General features: G+C 40.9%; 3 protein-coding genes across 7 annotated transcripts in view; all 3 read left to right on the top strand.

Moving 5' to 3' along the window:
- LOC126404273 (gastrula zinc finger protein XlCGF17.1-like) overlaps positions 1-15,570 on the top strand; it is a 331,284-nt gene that overhangs the window by 247,889 nt on the left and 67,825 nt on the right. For 3 of the 5 annotated variants that reach the window (XM_050067370.1, XM_050067375.1, XM_050067371.1), the window contains exon 2: positions 811-842. The exons of 1 other annotated variant lie outside the window; for it this stretch is intronic. In XM_050067370.1, coding sequence (XP_049923327.1) covers positions 811-842 — 32 coding nt within the window. Of the gene's footprint in view, positions 1-810; positions 843-6,360; positions 6,619-15,570 lie in introns of those variants that run through there. One more of the 5 variants, XM_050067373.1, reaches the window with a different exon arrangement.
- Positions 1-15,570, top strand: part of LOC126404358 (gastrula zinc finger protein XlCGF49.1-like) — a 95,694-nt gene that overhangs the window by 25,896 nt on the left and 54,228 nt on the right. The gene's annotated exons all lie outside the window — the stretch shown is intronic.
- On the top strand, positions 1,195-2,467 carry LOC126404387 (gastrula zinc finger protein XlCGF17.1-like). The gene has a single exon (XM_050067591.1). It carries the CDS (start codon positions 1,399-1,401, stop codon positions 2,086-2,088), a length of 690 nt encoding a protein of 229 aa, XP_049923548.1. The 5' UTR covers positions 1,195-1,398; the 3' UTR covers positions 2,089-2,467.

Raw genomic sequence — 15,570 nt, 5'->3', positions numbered from 1 at the left:
TGTTTGTTTCCTTGCGGACGAGAAAAGGAGGAGCGCACATTTCCGAGAAGGCGTGTCCTTTTCAAAAATGCAAGAGGCGTTGCTTTGTTGCCGGCTGTTTTCGCCGGTGTGTTAAACACACTTTAGAAAGGAGTGTCCCCAGACTATCAGAAGGCAGAGATCTCTGATTGTCTGGTGGCGAGACTAAGGTGTGACAGGTGGTGTGTTCCATGTTTTATTTCCGAATTGCTCCAGAAAAGAGGATTAGCAAACTGTTAGTGTACCGTTCCGTACCATTATGATAGGAAAACGTCTGTTCTGGTTCAGCGCTGGAAGCTGCGTCTATAATTCATGCAAGGTATCATGGGGGCTAAGAATAACGTGGATACAAAGCTGGGTTTTCCTGAGTAAAACATCACATTTGTGTTGAGAAGAATCTTTTATATAATATATTTTTTTAATTTACTCAGGCTGCCAGTAATAAAACTTGACTCACAGCAAACTCTTGCATCTATGGAGAATCATTCTCACATAATTCACTTTAGACTGAACACATAAAGAGCCACACTGTAGCCTCCAGACATGACAAGAGTAACAGTACATGTTAATGACTGCTATGAAATTAAAGCTCACCTCAACCTCACTCACTCTGACACTGACACTGTGAAGCTGTTTGAAGCTCAGAGATCTGTAGAAGTTCAGTAAGGAGTTTTTGAGCTGTGATGTGAATGAACGACAACATTTCTCTGTAACATCTGTGTGTGCGTGTGTGCGTGCGTGTGTGTGCGTGTGTGTGTGTGTGTGTGTGTGTGTGTTTACTGTTTCCTGCAGACGTCCAGCAGCTGTCGGTGGTTAAAGAAGAGGTTCCCTCTGAGCAGCAGGAGTGGAGCTCCAGTGTGGACCAGGAGGACCCAGAGCCTCCACACATTAAAGAGGAACAGGAGGAACTCTGGATCAGTCAGGAGGGAGAGCAGCTTCAAGGGCTGGAGGAGGATGATATCACCAAGTTCACATCCACTCCTGTTCCTGTGAAAAGTGAAGATGATGAAGAGAAACCTCAGTCCTCACAGCTTCATCAAAGACACACTGAACAGATGGAAACAGAAGCAGAGGTAGAGGACTGTGGAGGACCAGAACCAGCCAGAAACTCAGATCCAGATACACATTTACAACCAGAGACCGATGACAAGACTGGAAGATACACATTTACAACCAGAGACCGATGACAAGACTGGAGCATCTTCTGAACCAGAGACTGATGACAGTGATGATTGGAAGGAGACCAGAGAACCTCAGTCAGGTTTAAACTCTCTGAAAAACCATCACGTCTCTGTCAATGATTTGGTTGTTGGTGAGAAACGATTTAGCTGCTCTGAGTGTGGGAAAAGATTTGGTAAAAGTGGAGATCTGAAGAGACACATGAGATCTCATACTAGAGAGAAACCATTTGGCTGCTCTGAATGTGGCAAAAGCTTTGGTAAAAGTGGAGATCTGAAGAGACACATGAGATCTCATTCAGGAGAGAAACCATTTAGCTGTTCTGAGTGTGGCAAAAGCTTTGCTCAAAATGGATGTCTGAAGAAACACATGAGATGTCATACAGGAGAAAAACCATTTAGCTGCTCTGAGTGTGGCAAAAGCTTTTCTCAAAATGGAAGTTTGAAGGAGCACATGAGATGTCATACAGGAGAAAAACCATTTAGCTGCTCTGAGTGTGGGAAAAGATTTGGTTACAGAGGAGATCTGAAGAAACACATGAGATCTCATTCAGGAGAGAAACCATTTAGCTGTTCTGAGTGTGGAAAAAGATTTAGTCGAAAGTTAACTCTGAAGACACACATGAGATCTCATACAGGAGAGAAACCATTTGACTGTTCTGAGTGTGGCAAAGGCTTCGGTCAAAAGGGAGATATGAATAGACACATGAGATGTCATACAGGAGAGAAACCATTTAACTGCTCTGAGTGTGGCAAAGGCTTTGGTAAAAGTGGAGATCTGAAGATACACATGAGATGTCATACAGGAGAGAAACCATTTAGCTGTTCAATTTGTAGGAAATCATTTACAAAAAATGCACATTTACAGACACACGTAAAAATTCATGACTAGAGAAACAGCCAGTCAGTCAACTGGTGGGAGTGTGCTCACATGTCTGCCATGAGCGATGCAGAGAGCAGAGAAGAATTAGAAATGTGCGACCATGTAGAGACAGAAATGACATGCCACACAGTTTTAGACAGGTCCTCAGACTCTGTCGTGACAACAACCAAAGCAGCCAGATCCACAGTGGCCTTCATGAAAGATCTAAACCTCTGTGACACCTGGAGACACTTTCACCCCACAACTAGAGACTACTCCTTCTATTTGTGTCTCCATAATTCCCATACGGGGATAGATTTTTTTCTTACATCTTACCAATTAACCCATAGAGTTATGGAAACTGAATATTTATCGAGGATCATGTCAGACCATTCCCCACTGACACACTGACACTGACAAGTATTAACAATGAGACACTCTCATTGTTAATACTTGAAAAAATCCAGGGACCATACACGTGGCAGCTGGATCCAACTTTGCTCAAAGAAGCTGTGAAACAAACTGTGCCTCTTCCCCTAGTAGCTTTGTATTGTGGGACACAATGAAAGCCTTCTTAAGAGGGCAGATAATTTCTTATACCAATGGTTTAAAGAAAAAATACATGGCTGAGGGAGACCTACTAAACTTGAGTAAACAAAAAGCTCAAATATAACCTCTTGAACATATACAGAATAGAAATAAATATTCTTTGAACCAAACACAGATGCTATGAATTGGGGGGAAAGGCATTTACTGTATAGAAAGTTGAAGAAATATGAACTAGCTTACCAGATGCATCAAAGAGAAGAGCCAATGCTTCACTTGCGGTCAGCTTAGCCCTCTTTTTCTCGGGGGCTGCCAACTTGTATTTAGCGTCAAAAATGCCTAAGTCAAATCGATGACTTGGGCAGATAGTGATTATGGAATGTAACAAGCACTCTGATTGGCTGTGGATATAGCCAGTAAGGCACAGTGACTCAGCAGCCTAAGGAGAGTAGAGTTAGGCAGATATCTCAATTTTGCCAAAATATGACTTAGGCAATTATGCTATGAGGCTTACGATATGTAATTATTCTTTCATCCCATAGTATTTTTGTTTGTTTTTCTTTTGTTTTGTTTTTTAACTGTATATGTTTTATTGTTGAGTTTTAGTGGGAATAAGTTGTACTGTTCTTGTGAAATTAAAAATTGAAAATAAAATGTTCAGAAAAAGAAATTACATGCCATGGTGTAAATAAGATAAATAACATAAGGCTATTTAGTTTGTTCTGTGGAGTCTGGTTGCTTTTAGGAGAGCATCATGTAACTGCATCAGTTTTCAGTTGTAAAGGGCTGTCTGACAGCATGGTTAGGTGTTGAAAATACTTTTAATGTAGTGTCCACTTAAACTGATGTGGATATTGTTTAGGTGACCCTGTTTTTATGTGGCTAAGATAGGTTTTGCTGCTGTCCCAGTCCACAGTCACCAGACTCCTTTGATAGAAACAGCCCTTTTTTCTACCTAGCTCCCATGCCATTTTTAGTCTCTTTTGGGTCTCTCTGCATCATTCTGTGTCCCCTCTTGAAATTCAGAGGTTTTACGGGTTCACAAAGACAGTGCATGTGGAACTCTTGGTTGGTTGTTTTAGTTGTGTTTCTACTTAGCAGCAGTAGTATGAGTCATGGGGTGGATAACTGATCAAGAGCTCCAATCAGAGCTGATCTGATCGATGGATGAGAGGAGCAGCTGCTGCAGAGGTGAGTGAAAGCAAGGGAAGTAATAAAGCAACTCAGGACATAAAATAAGCACAGCAGAAATGTCAGACAGGATGAACCATGGTGTTAAACTATATATCTTTAAATGTTTCAGTCATGGCTGAAAATAACAGAAATAAACAGGTTTGCTGAATTCACATATCACTGCAATTCACAACAGTTTGCAGTTTTTACCTGGAAGGTTTATATCAAGGTCACGGTATCAGGTGATTCAGTCTGCGAAGTTGCATCAATATCCATGTAAGCATATGATGTCATCTGGAGACTTTAAGCGACTTTTTGGAGCCAGTGCTAGCTACTTTCATTGGAAAAGAGTTGGCAGCTCTGCCCTACGAAAAAAAGTTATACTGATGGATTATGTGTTAAAGGTTTGATTTTATTTCCTGAATGTTACACTTATGGACTATCTGTGTAAACTGCCCATCAAGATATTAAAGGGGAACTAATGTTTTTTTCAACCTGGGGCCTATTTCCGATCTACTTTTGTCTAAATGAGTGATAGGATGTTCAATATTTGATATTTCTCCAGTACGAAGCTAGGGCTGATCTGCCTGCAGCCTGTGAGTGTGAGCTATGTTAAATAATAGGGCACTCAGACAGCGTCAAACAACGTCAAAATACGTCCACTAAAAGTCCATTTTTTTCACACAGATAGGCTCTGATTGTTAGTATAATTATCCAACAACATAACGGAAAGGAGAAATGAACGTGAATGAATTTGGACATGTTCCTCTGCCTGTTGCAATTTTAGTATATGTGCTCCCGAAGTAACACTGCTCCCTCTCTCTCCTCGTCCGCTCTAAATACAGGCGGTCATCAAATTTGAATGGCTAATCCAGATCCAGTTGGTCAAAATTGGGTAAAAATTCAGTCATGACTACTCCAAAGTCAACAAATCAGAGTCCTCGCGTTTGTATGGTCACTCCAGCGGTAATTTCCTGCAACAACTCAAATCTCGCGAGACATGAGATTTCAGAGCCAGACTTCCACTCTCTGAGTGAGTGTTTTGACTTGCCACAACAAACATGTTTACCTTGTTTACATTTTTACCTGGCTTTGACCAACTGGATCTGGATGGACTGTATTTATTTGAACACGGAGTACACGGACATACACGGATGCAGAGCTCATTGAAACTGAAGAGCGGACGAGGAGAGAGAGGGAGCAGTGTTACTTCGGTAGCACATATACTAAAATTGCAACAGGCAGAGGAACATGTCCGAATCCAGCTAAAGGTAAACACAGGCGTTCATTTCTCCTTTCGATTATGTTGTTGGATAATTATACTAACAATCCGAGCCTATCTGTGTAAAAAAAATGCACTTTAAGTGGACATATTTTGACGTCGTTTGACACTGTCTGAGTGCCCTATTATTTAAGATAGCGCGTGCTCACGGGCTGCAGGCAGGTCAGCCCTAGCTTCGTACTGGAGAAATATCAAATATTGAACATCCTATCACTCATTTAGACAAAAGTAGATCGGAAAATAGGGCCCATGTTGAAAAAAAACCTTAGTTCCCCTTTAAAGGCTGGATGTAACCATTCTGATGTTACATTTATGGATTCCCTGTGTAAACTGTCTATTAATATTNACTCATTTAGACAAAAGTAGATCGGAAAATAGGGCCCAGGTTGAAAAAAAACCTTAGTTCCCCTTTAAAGGCTGGATGAAACCATTCTGATGTTACACTTATGGATTCCCTGTGTAAACTGTCTATTAATATTAAGTGATCTTAATTTTGTGTTATTATGTACATGGTCTGTACAGGAGCCAAATATGTTATTCGGAGGTTTGCTTCTAACTGTGTAATTCACTGTGTGGGCATTGGGGGGCGCTGTACTGTCACCCGGTGAGTTCAGGTATTTTAGGATGTGACCTCACTATGGTCATCAGGTGTTTGGCCTGGAAGGGCAAATGGTTTTTGACCGCAATGGCGTGGACCGCTACAGTTTTGTTTGTATTGTACTGAGCGTCACATGTGTATGTAACGGATGGACTTTGCCATGCACACGCGGAATAAATGTTACGGTGATGCAACGCAAGAAGCTTCAGGGACTCTCATTCAACATTTGAGTAACGGAGGTAGCGTAGCGTGTCCAGCAACAGGCGCGTCAACCCTGGTCAAATACCTCAGTGGCTAGTAATAGACTTAATTCCTTTAACAGTCTGTGTGGATTTTATCATTGTCTTTCTCTTTTTCCATCCTTGTAATATTTTACTGGGTTCACTAATGGATTAGGGTATACACTGGAAAGTGCCTCGATAAAGCCACTCCAAGGATTTTTTGCATCTCTTCATCATGTTTCTGTTGCTCATGTTGCCTTTCTCTTTTTTTTTTTGCATGTGAAATCAAATGAACTAAACTAAAAATCAACTGGAACACTTCAATAAAAGTCATTCTTTCGAATAAGTGTATTTTAATAATTTATCCTCCTGAGTGTGTGTTTTTGAGTAAGCCCGGAATTCCGAGTAACACTTCTGGACTTTTATTTTGAAGCTCATTAACTCACCCCGGAAGCTGTACTCTTTACTGTTGCGAACGTCACACTGTTTGAACAAGATGGCGTCTGATGGAAACGTGTGTTTGCAGAGTCTCTTTGTTGTGTTTTTAAAGTGTGAACATGTCTAAAGTCCAAATGCTGAGAGCGTAGGACTCACTGCGACTGCTGAAGAGATATTTGGGCTGGTTGAAAGAACGATAGCAGAGTACGAGAAGGAACTTTGTCGATCAAAAGAGGAGAACGAGCGACAACGGAAACTAATGGACGCTGTTTTCAACCCTCAGCTTCGGTTACACGGAGCAGGTTTGTTCATTAAACATTACAAGTTCATTATTAATAATATAATTGCAGGTTTGTTCAATAAAGTCTATAGTCTGTCGACGTTTATACGCCGCGTTAGCTTCTGTGGTGTCGTTAGCTTCTCTGGTGTCGTTAGCTTCTCTGGTGTTGCTGTCTTATGGAATCCAGAAGGGTTCTAAACGTCTGTTTTGTCGTCCGTATTAACAAGTCAAATATGTTGGTTTTAACACGTCAAATACACATTAAGACGACAGAAATGTCTTGTTAACAGGTACATTTCTGACGTACCAAGACGTTATTGGGTGCAGCCATTTCAGCAGTTTCGGAGGGGAAGCTGATGTAACAGTATTCGGTACATTGTATTCACATAAGTGTCGACTAGATGGTAGAATTAAATCAGAGTACATTGGACATAGTGTTTAGTCATCTATTCTGAGTGTGTGATATATGTGTGTCTCATATATTGTTGCCAGGCAACCACCACATCACGTCCTTATGCTAACCTTTCCCTGTAATCAATCTACCGTGTTTTTTGTTTATTTTGTTTTTCCACGGTAAGTAGTAGCTAGTTACTAAAATGGACAGGCAGAGGGTACTTGCTGCAGCTCTGGTTGATACATTGATACATTCACTATCAGACTTTGAATGTACGAAAGCACAACTAAACAGTCTAAACAGTTCCTGTTAACTGCTTTACCACTGTGTCCATGCAACATAATTCAGATAGACGGGGTGGGAACAATGGGTTAACCAGTGTATGAATGTGTGTGTGTGAATGGGTGAATGTGAATCGTAATGTAAAAAACACTTTTAGTGGTCACTAGATGACTAGAAAGGCGCTATACAAATGCAGGTCCATTCCATTTACCAATAAGTTGTCTTAGGTTTATAATAATGATAATTAAAATACAACCATATGGGCGCTATTAATAGTCACAGCTGTGGTAATGGTGGCATGCAGTGACATCTTTTCAGTGTAACAACAGACTGTCTCTTAAGTGGCAGGTGTAATGAGTGGTAAAAGAGGCGCACATATCGATACGCAAACAGATTTAAGTGTGCCTCTCAGTCAATTCATGTCTCAGTGTGGGAGTGCAAACATGCGCCCAGCTTCACAACGACTATGTAAAACAGAATCTGGAGCACATGAGGATTTATAAATCCATAAACTCTCCCCATAGGACAGATAAAATCTCCCCAGTCTCTATTGGAGGGGAGAATGTGGAGATTGTACCGTCTTATAAATACCTGGGAGTCCCCATTAATAACAAGCTGGACTGGAGTGAGAACACGCTGGCAATATACAAAAAGGGCCAGAGCCGCCTCCACTTCTTGAGAAGGCTCAGGTCATTTGATGTCTCTGCTCCAATGCTGAATGCCTTCTACCATTCAGTGGTGGGGAGCGTGCTGTTCTTCGCACTATCATGCTGGGGCAGCGGCATGAAGGCTGCAGAGGAAAACAAGATCAATAAGCTGCTGAAGAAGGCTGAGTCTGTCCTTGGGACCAGATTAGATCCAGTGAGCGTGGTGACTCAAAGGAGGATGTTACAGATGCTTTTGACCATCATGGACAACCCCTCCCGCCCACTACATGACACCCTGACCAGGCAGAGAAGCTCTTTGACCAACTGGTTTATCCTGCCTCGGTGTTCCACAGAGAGACATAGATATAAAGTACCTACCTACCTACCTTCAACCAGTGTTCTATGCTAAGTTTATGTCTAGTTTTCCAGTTCCGAAGTATGGTCTTTTTGGCCGTAGCTACTATGGCAATGAGTATAGGTTGGGAATTATTAATTGGTGGATTGATTGCAGATAGGTCCCTGAGTATGCAGAGCAACGGGGATAACGGAAGACTGCATCCCAAGAGAGTAGAAATTTTATTAATGACCCCCTCCCAAAAGCTACTTACAGGGAGACAGGTCCACATGGCATGAAAATAGTTGTCTATTGTGTTGAGAGTGCAGGATGAGCATATGTTAGAATCTGTGAGTCCCATCTTGTATATTTTATCTTTGGTGAGATGAGCTCTGTGTATTACCTTGTACTGTATTAGTTGTATATTAGTGTTTTTAGACATTGTGAAGGTATTGAGGCAGATGTCAGACCAGTAGTTGGCACTGGGACTGAACGTTATGTCATTCTCCCATTTTTGAATGGGAAGTGACATCGATGTGTCTAAGTTTAACAAGAGTTTATATAATTTGGAAATTACTTTTTTTGTGCTTTTAATCTTTATTAAGTCCTCTGCCAGAGGTGGGGGCTGTAGGTTATTTATTACAATATTAATATTGGTTTTAAGAACAGATTTTAATTGAAAAAAGTGAAGATATTGATCATTCCCAATGCCATATTTCTTGACAAGATTGTCAAATTACAGAAGACTATTATTATGAAATATGTGATCTAAGTGTGTGATTCCCTTCTCTTTCCAATTGACAAAGTTAAGTGGTGAATTCTTTCGTGTAAAGTCCGGGTTATGCCAAATAGGGGTGTATTTACAGGGGCTTAGTGTAAATTTGGAGATTTGATTGATTTTCCACCAGGCTGCCAGAGTTGTAGAAATGACAGTGTTTTTAAAACAATTATGGCGTTTTATGTTTGTACTCATAAATGGTAAGTCTGCTAGTGAGATATCTTTGCATTGTACTTGTTCTATATCTGCCCATGAATAGTGATGTGTAGTGCTTTTTTTTTTTAAAGATATTTTTTAGGGCATTTTGCCTTTATTGGACAGGACAGGTAAGTGTGAAGGGGGGAGAGAGAGAGGGGGGATGACATGCAGCAAAGGGCCACGGGCTGGATTTGAACCCGGGCCGCTGCGGCAACAGCCTTGTACATGGGGCGCCTGCTCTACCACTAAGCCACCGACGCCCCAATGTGTAGTGCTTTTAATCCATTTCATGATATATTGTAGTTGGTGTGCAAAAAAATAAAACTGAAAATTTGGCGCTTCTAATCCCCCAGTTAATTTGTTTTTTTTGCAGTGTTGCAAGTTTGATCCGTGTTTTTTTATTTTTCCAGTAGAATTTGTTTGTTATAGAATCCAGTAATTGAAACCAGTGGGTAGTAGGTTGAACTGGGATCATTGAAAATAGATAGTTAATTTTTGGCAATGTTATCATTTTGACTGTCGCTATTCTACCTGTAAGAGAGAGTGGTAAATTCATCCACTGATTATAGTCCTCCTCTATGCTTTTCAGAAGTGGAGTGAAATTTAATGTGAACAAGTCTGGCAGGTTAGTGGAGATGTGTATACCTAAGTATTTGATGTTTCCAACAGACAAGGGAGGGGTTGCATTTTGGGATGCAGGATACCATTCTCCTCCATGCAATGGAAGGATTGTGGATTTTGTCCAATTTCAGATATCTTTGCAAACTGGTTGATAAGTGTAATGGATTCTTGCAATGAATTGGATGCTGATTGGAGGTATAGCAATAAATCATCCGCATAAAGACTTATTTTGTGATGATTATTGGATACATAGATGCCCTGGATATTATCATTCTGACAAATAGCAGCAAGAGGTTCGATAAATATGGCAAAGAGTGATGGTGATAGTGGACATCCCTGTCTCATTCCTCTAAGTAATGGAAATGGTTTTGAGGTTATTTCGTTGGTCAGGACTGTAGCCATGGCTGATGTATACAAAGTCTTTATCCAATCAATAAATGAATCTCCAAATCCAAATTTTTTAAGTGTTGCAAATAGGAATTTTCGATTTACACTATCAAAGGCTTTTTCTGCATTAAGGGAGGCAATTATGGTTTTAAGATTATTTATTTTAGAGATGTTTATTAAATTTAAAAGTCTGCGCATGTTATCAGTTTAGTGTCCTCTCTTGATAAAGCAAGTTTGATCTGGGTGTACTATGAGAGGAATTATCTTTTCAACACGATTGGATAGAGCTTTCTTATTATTTTAATATCTGTGTTAATGAGCGATAGTGGGCGGTAACTGGAGCATTGTGTTGGGTCTTTGTCACATTTTAGTAGCAATGACAGGATAGCAGTGTTCATATGTTGAGGAATTTTTGAATTGCGGCTAATTTCCTTCACATCCTGATGAATAGTGGTGAAATTGTGTTCCAAAAATGTTTGAAAAATTCGGCGGGGAAGCCATCTGGACCTGGTGATTTATTATTTGGCATTTGACTTTATTCTCGAAATCTCCGAATTTTTTTTTCTTCAATGTGGCCCTAATACTCCATCGTACCCTAATACTCCGTCGTAATTTACAATATATACACATTATAATAAAGATATGGGATATAGTCAAGATAGCACCACCCAAGTGGCAGCTGGTTACAGTAGTTCCGACCCCCCTTCGTGGATGTGCAGTATGTGGTTCTGAGCGAAGCAGTGGCTAATGTGGCACCTTTCCTGATCTTATAATTACGAGATCCTTATCTCGTAATTATGAAATCTTTTCTCATAATTACGAGATCAGGATCTCGTAATTATGAGATCTTTTCTCGTAATTATGACAAATAAGGTGTCTAATTTTTTTTTATCCAGTGAATGCAATGCGCTTCCATACTCATGTCATTCCCAGTACATGAAAACATGGTTTATGCAGCAGTGTGTGCACAGAAATAAGGGACAAATTGCGTTCTGTATTGATTTTGTAAGGGACAGTACATTTTAAATGTGGGTTGGTCCCGTATTATACGGGACAGCGGCAACCCTACGTGAGACCCAAACACACTTGGGTAAAAAGGAAAACAACAAATGCTGTGAGATGGCAGTCAAAGGTGACAGAGGTATGATCAAGTTGTCCGAGGTCTCAGGTGTAACAGGTGGTGTGGTCCATGTTTTATTTCCGAATCGCTCCAGAAAAGAGGATTAGCAAACTGTTAGTGTACCGTTCCGTACCATTATGATAGGAAAACATCTGTTGTTGTTCAGCGCTGGAAGTTGCCCCCATGATACCTTCATGCAAGGTATCATGGGGGCTAAGAATAACGTGGATACAAAGCTGGGTTTTCCTTAGTAAAACACCACATTTGTGTTGAAGAATCTTTTATATAATTTCATTTTATTTACTCAGGGTGCCAGTAATAAAACTTGACGCATGGCAAACTCTCGCATCCTATGGACAATCATTCTCACATAATTCACTTTAGACTGAGCACATAAAGAGCCACACTGTAGCCTCCAGACATGATTTCTCTGTAACGTGTGTGTGTGTGTGTGTGTGTGTGTGTGTGNGCAGAGGGAGAGGACTGTGGAGGACCAGAACCAGCCAGGAACTCAGATCCAGATACACATTTACACCCAGAGACTGATGACAAGACTGAAGAGTCTTCTGAACCAGAGACTGATGACAGTGATGATTGGAAGGAGACCAGAGAACCTCAGTCAGGTTTAAACTCTCTGAAAAACCATCAAGTCTCTGTCAATGATTTGATTGTTGGTGAGAAACGATTTAGCTGCTCTGAGTGTGGGAAAAGATTTCGTTACAATGCAGATCTGAAGAAACACATGAGATCTCATACGGGAGAGAAGCCATTTACCTGCTCTGAGTGTGGGAAAAGATTTGGTTACAGCGGAAATTTGACGAAACACATGAGATCTCATACGGGAAAGAAGCCATTTAGCTGCTCTGAGTGTAGGAAAAGATTTTGTTACCGTGGAAATTGGAAGAAACACATGAGATCTCATTCAGGAAAGAAACTATTTACCTGCTGTGAGAGTGGAAAAAGATCTCATACAAGAGAGAAACCATATAGCTGCTCTGAGTGTGGCAAAAGCTATGGTAGAAATGGAGATCTGAAGATACACATGAGATCTCATACTGGAGAGAAACCATTTGGCTGCTCTGAATGTGGGAAAAGATTTGGACATGGCGGAGATTTGAAAAGACACATGAAATGTCATTCAGGAGAGAAACCATTCAGCTGCTCTGAGTGTGGGAAAAGCTTTGCTCGAAATGGATGTCTGAAGAAACACATGAGACGTCATACAGGAGAGAAACCATTCAGCTGCTCTGAGTGTGGCAAAAGCTTTACTGTAAATGGAAGTCTGAAGGAACACATGAGATGTCATACAGGAGAAAAACCATTTAGCTGCTCTGAGTGTGGCAAAAATTTTAATCGTACTGGAAGTCTGAAGGACCACATGAGATGTCATACTGGAGAGAAACCATTTAGGTGCTCGGAGTGTGGGAAAAGATTTGGTCACAGAGGATATCTGAAGAAACACATGAGATCTCATACAGGAGAGAAACCATTTAGCTGCACTGAGTGTGGAAAAAGATTTGGTCGAAAGTTAACTCTGAAGACACACATGAAATCTCATACAGGAGAGAAACCATTTAGCTGCACTGAGTGTGGAAAAAGCTTTGGTCTAAAGGGAGATCTGAAGAGACACATGAGATCTCATACAGGAGAGAAACCATTTAGCTGCTCTGAGTGTGGCAAAAGCTTTAGTCAAAAGGGAGATCTGAACATACACATGAGATGTCATACAGGAGAGAAACCATTTAGCTGTTCAATTTGTAGGAAATCATTTACACAAAATGGACATTTACAGACACACTTTAAAATTCATGACAGAGATAAGTGATTCAACTGTTCAGTCACTTGGCCTAAGAAGGAGACCAGAGAACCAGCCAGCTTTGGGCGGGGTCAGACTGACACAGACCCAAACATTTATGTATGTATGTTTTTAAATGTATGTATTTACTTACTTCCTTACCAAGATCAGTCTTGTACAGCCAGGTGGAGTATTTCCCCTCTGACAGCCAAGCTGGGTCAAAACCTGTCATACGGTGGTAACTGAACTTTTACTGCTTGTCAGGGGCAGGGCATGTAGCACTTTGGCTCTTTCCTGTACTTGGATCCAGAGCAGGAGAGCTACTCTGGCTGCTACTCGCAGGAGAGCAAGTGCTGCCATTTTCACCACCCTAAAATGCATCAAAGTCCACAGATGACCCGACCACAATTGATACCAGATTTAACAGAGGAGGACCAGGAGGAGAAGAACTCCCCCTTCATGCAAAAAGAAAACAAAAAAGCCATCTCCTCATTGCAGTCAAATAAATCACCCAGTAAAGAGGAGTTCTCTCCTGAATTTTATAAGGTGTTAAAAAACGTGCTTGTCCCTCTCTTTAAAGGTGTTTTGAATTTGGCAACAGAAACTCAAACTCTACCAGATTCCTTTTCTATGGCCTTAATAATGGTTATTCATATGTAAAATAATGACCCCAAAAAATGCTCCTCCTATAGGCCTATTAGCCTTCTAAATGCAGACTTTAAGATTATTGCCAGATTAAACAGGTTCCTCTCCAGGTTTATCACCATAGACCAAACAGGTTTTATGAACAAACATTTCTCATCTGATAACCTCTGCAGACTTTTCAACATCATTCATTTAGCAAACACTAGAGATGAACCCACTATTGCACTCTCATTGGATGCGGAAAAGGCCTTTGACTGCCTTGAATGGCCATATCTCCTAAAGGTCCTGAGCAGATTTTGGGTTTGGTGCGTCCTTCATTAACTACCACGAACCAAACGCAAAGACAGCCACAGATGGTGTAATATCAATCCCCATTACATTACAAAGAAGCAGCAGACGGGGTTGGCCGCTTTCTGCCATGCCTTTTGTCCTAGCAATAGAGCCACTGGCACAAGCAGTGAGACAAGACCCAGACATAAGAGGTGTCCAGGTTGGTCAGTTAACACACAAAATTAGCTGATTGGCTGATGACATAATTTCATTTCTGGCACACCCAGCCCAGTCTCTTACCAGATTACAATCTCTTCTGAACAGTTATACTACAATATCTGGCTACAAAGTGAACCATGAAAAGAGTGAAACACTTCCTTTGACCAAAGCCAAACAGTGTGACCTGAAGTGTGACCCGGTCAGAATCCTTTAAATGGGTTCCAGATGGGTTTACATACTTGGGTATCCGGGTGGATAGCAATCTGAAGAACTTGTTCAAACTGAACTGTCCTCCACTGATTCAGAAAATAGAGGATGATCTAAACAGGTGGACAGACCTACCCCTAACCTTATTTAGCAGAGTCAGTTGTGTAAAGGTGAACATTTTACCCGAGGTTAATGTACTAATTTCAATCACTTCCTATGCCTCTCCCCAATAGTCTCTATAAAACTCTTAACAAAAACATAATAATGTTCATCTGGAATCATAAAGTACCCAGGGTGAGCCTAGAGAAGTTATCATTGGATCATAAAATGGGTGGCCTCCGACTCCCTAACCTAAAATTTTACTACTGGGCAGCACAAATGAAATTTCTCCTATCTTTATTTGAATGATCCTGTGCGCGGGGGGGAATGGCACTGCCTGCCCTGACCAGGGTGGAGGAAGCATCAATGTCAGAACAGCTTGTTTGCTACTGTGGATGCCAGACTTAAATTGGTCAATTATAATTTAATTCATCTGCTCTATCTCACCCCCAAAAAACTACATCGGCATAAACCTACATTTTCAATTATCAAACGAGGGAGCAGTGTTACATCGGTAGCACATATACTAAAATTGCAACAGGCAGAGGAACATGTCCGAATCCAGCTCAAGGTAAACACAGGCGTTCATTTCTCCTTTCCGTTATGTTGTCGGATAATAAAACTAACAATCCGAGCCTATCTGTGTGGAAAAAAATGCACTTTAAGTGGACGTATTTGGCATTGTTTGATGCTGTCTGAGTGCCCTATTATGTAATATAGCGAGCGCTCACGGGCTGAAGGCAGGTCAGCCCTAGCTTCGCACTGGAGAAATATCAAATATTGAACATCCTATCACTCATTTAGACAAAAGTAGATCGGAAAATAGGGCCCAGGTTGAAAAAAACATTAGTTCCCCTTTAAAGGCTGGATGTAACCATTCTGATGTTACATTTATGGATTCCCTGTGTAAACTGTCTATTAATATTTAGTGATCTTAATTTTGTGTCCTTGTGTACATGGTCTGTGTGGATTTTATCA

The sequence above is a fragment of the Epinephelus moara genome, chromosome 17, assembly GCF_006386435.1.
Source record: "Epinephelus moara isolate mb chromosome 17, YSFRI_EMoa_1.0, whole genome shotgun sequence".
Classification (NCBI taxonomy): Eukaryota; Metazoa; Chordata; class Actinopteri; order Perciformes; family Serranidae; genus Epinephelus; species Epinephelus moara.
This window is presented reverse-complemented; position numbering and strand designations above follow the sequence as displayed.

What these genes read in the sequence shown, in the direction of transcription:
- LOC126404387 (XM_050067591.1), top strand. Translation starts at nt 1,399, where the DNA reads ATGAGATCTCATACTAGAGAGAAACCATTTGGCTGCTCTGAATGTGGC.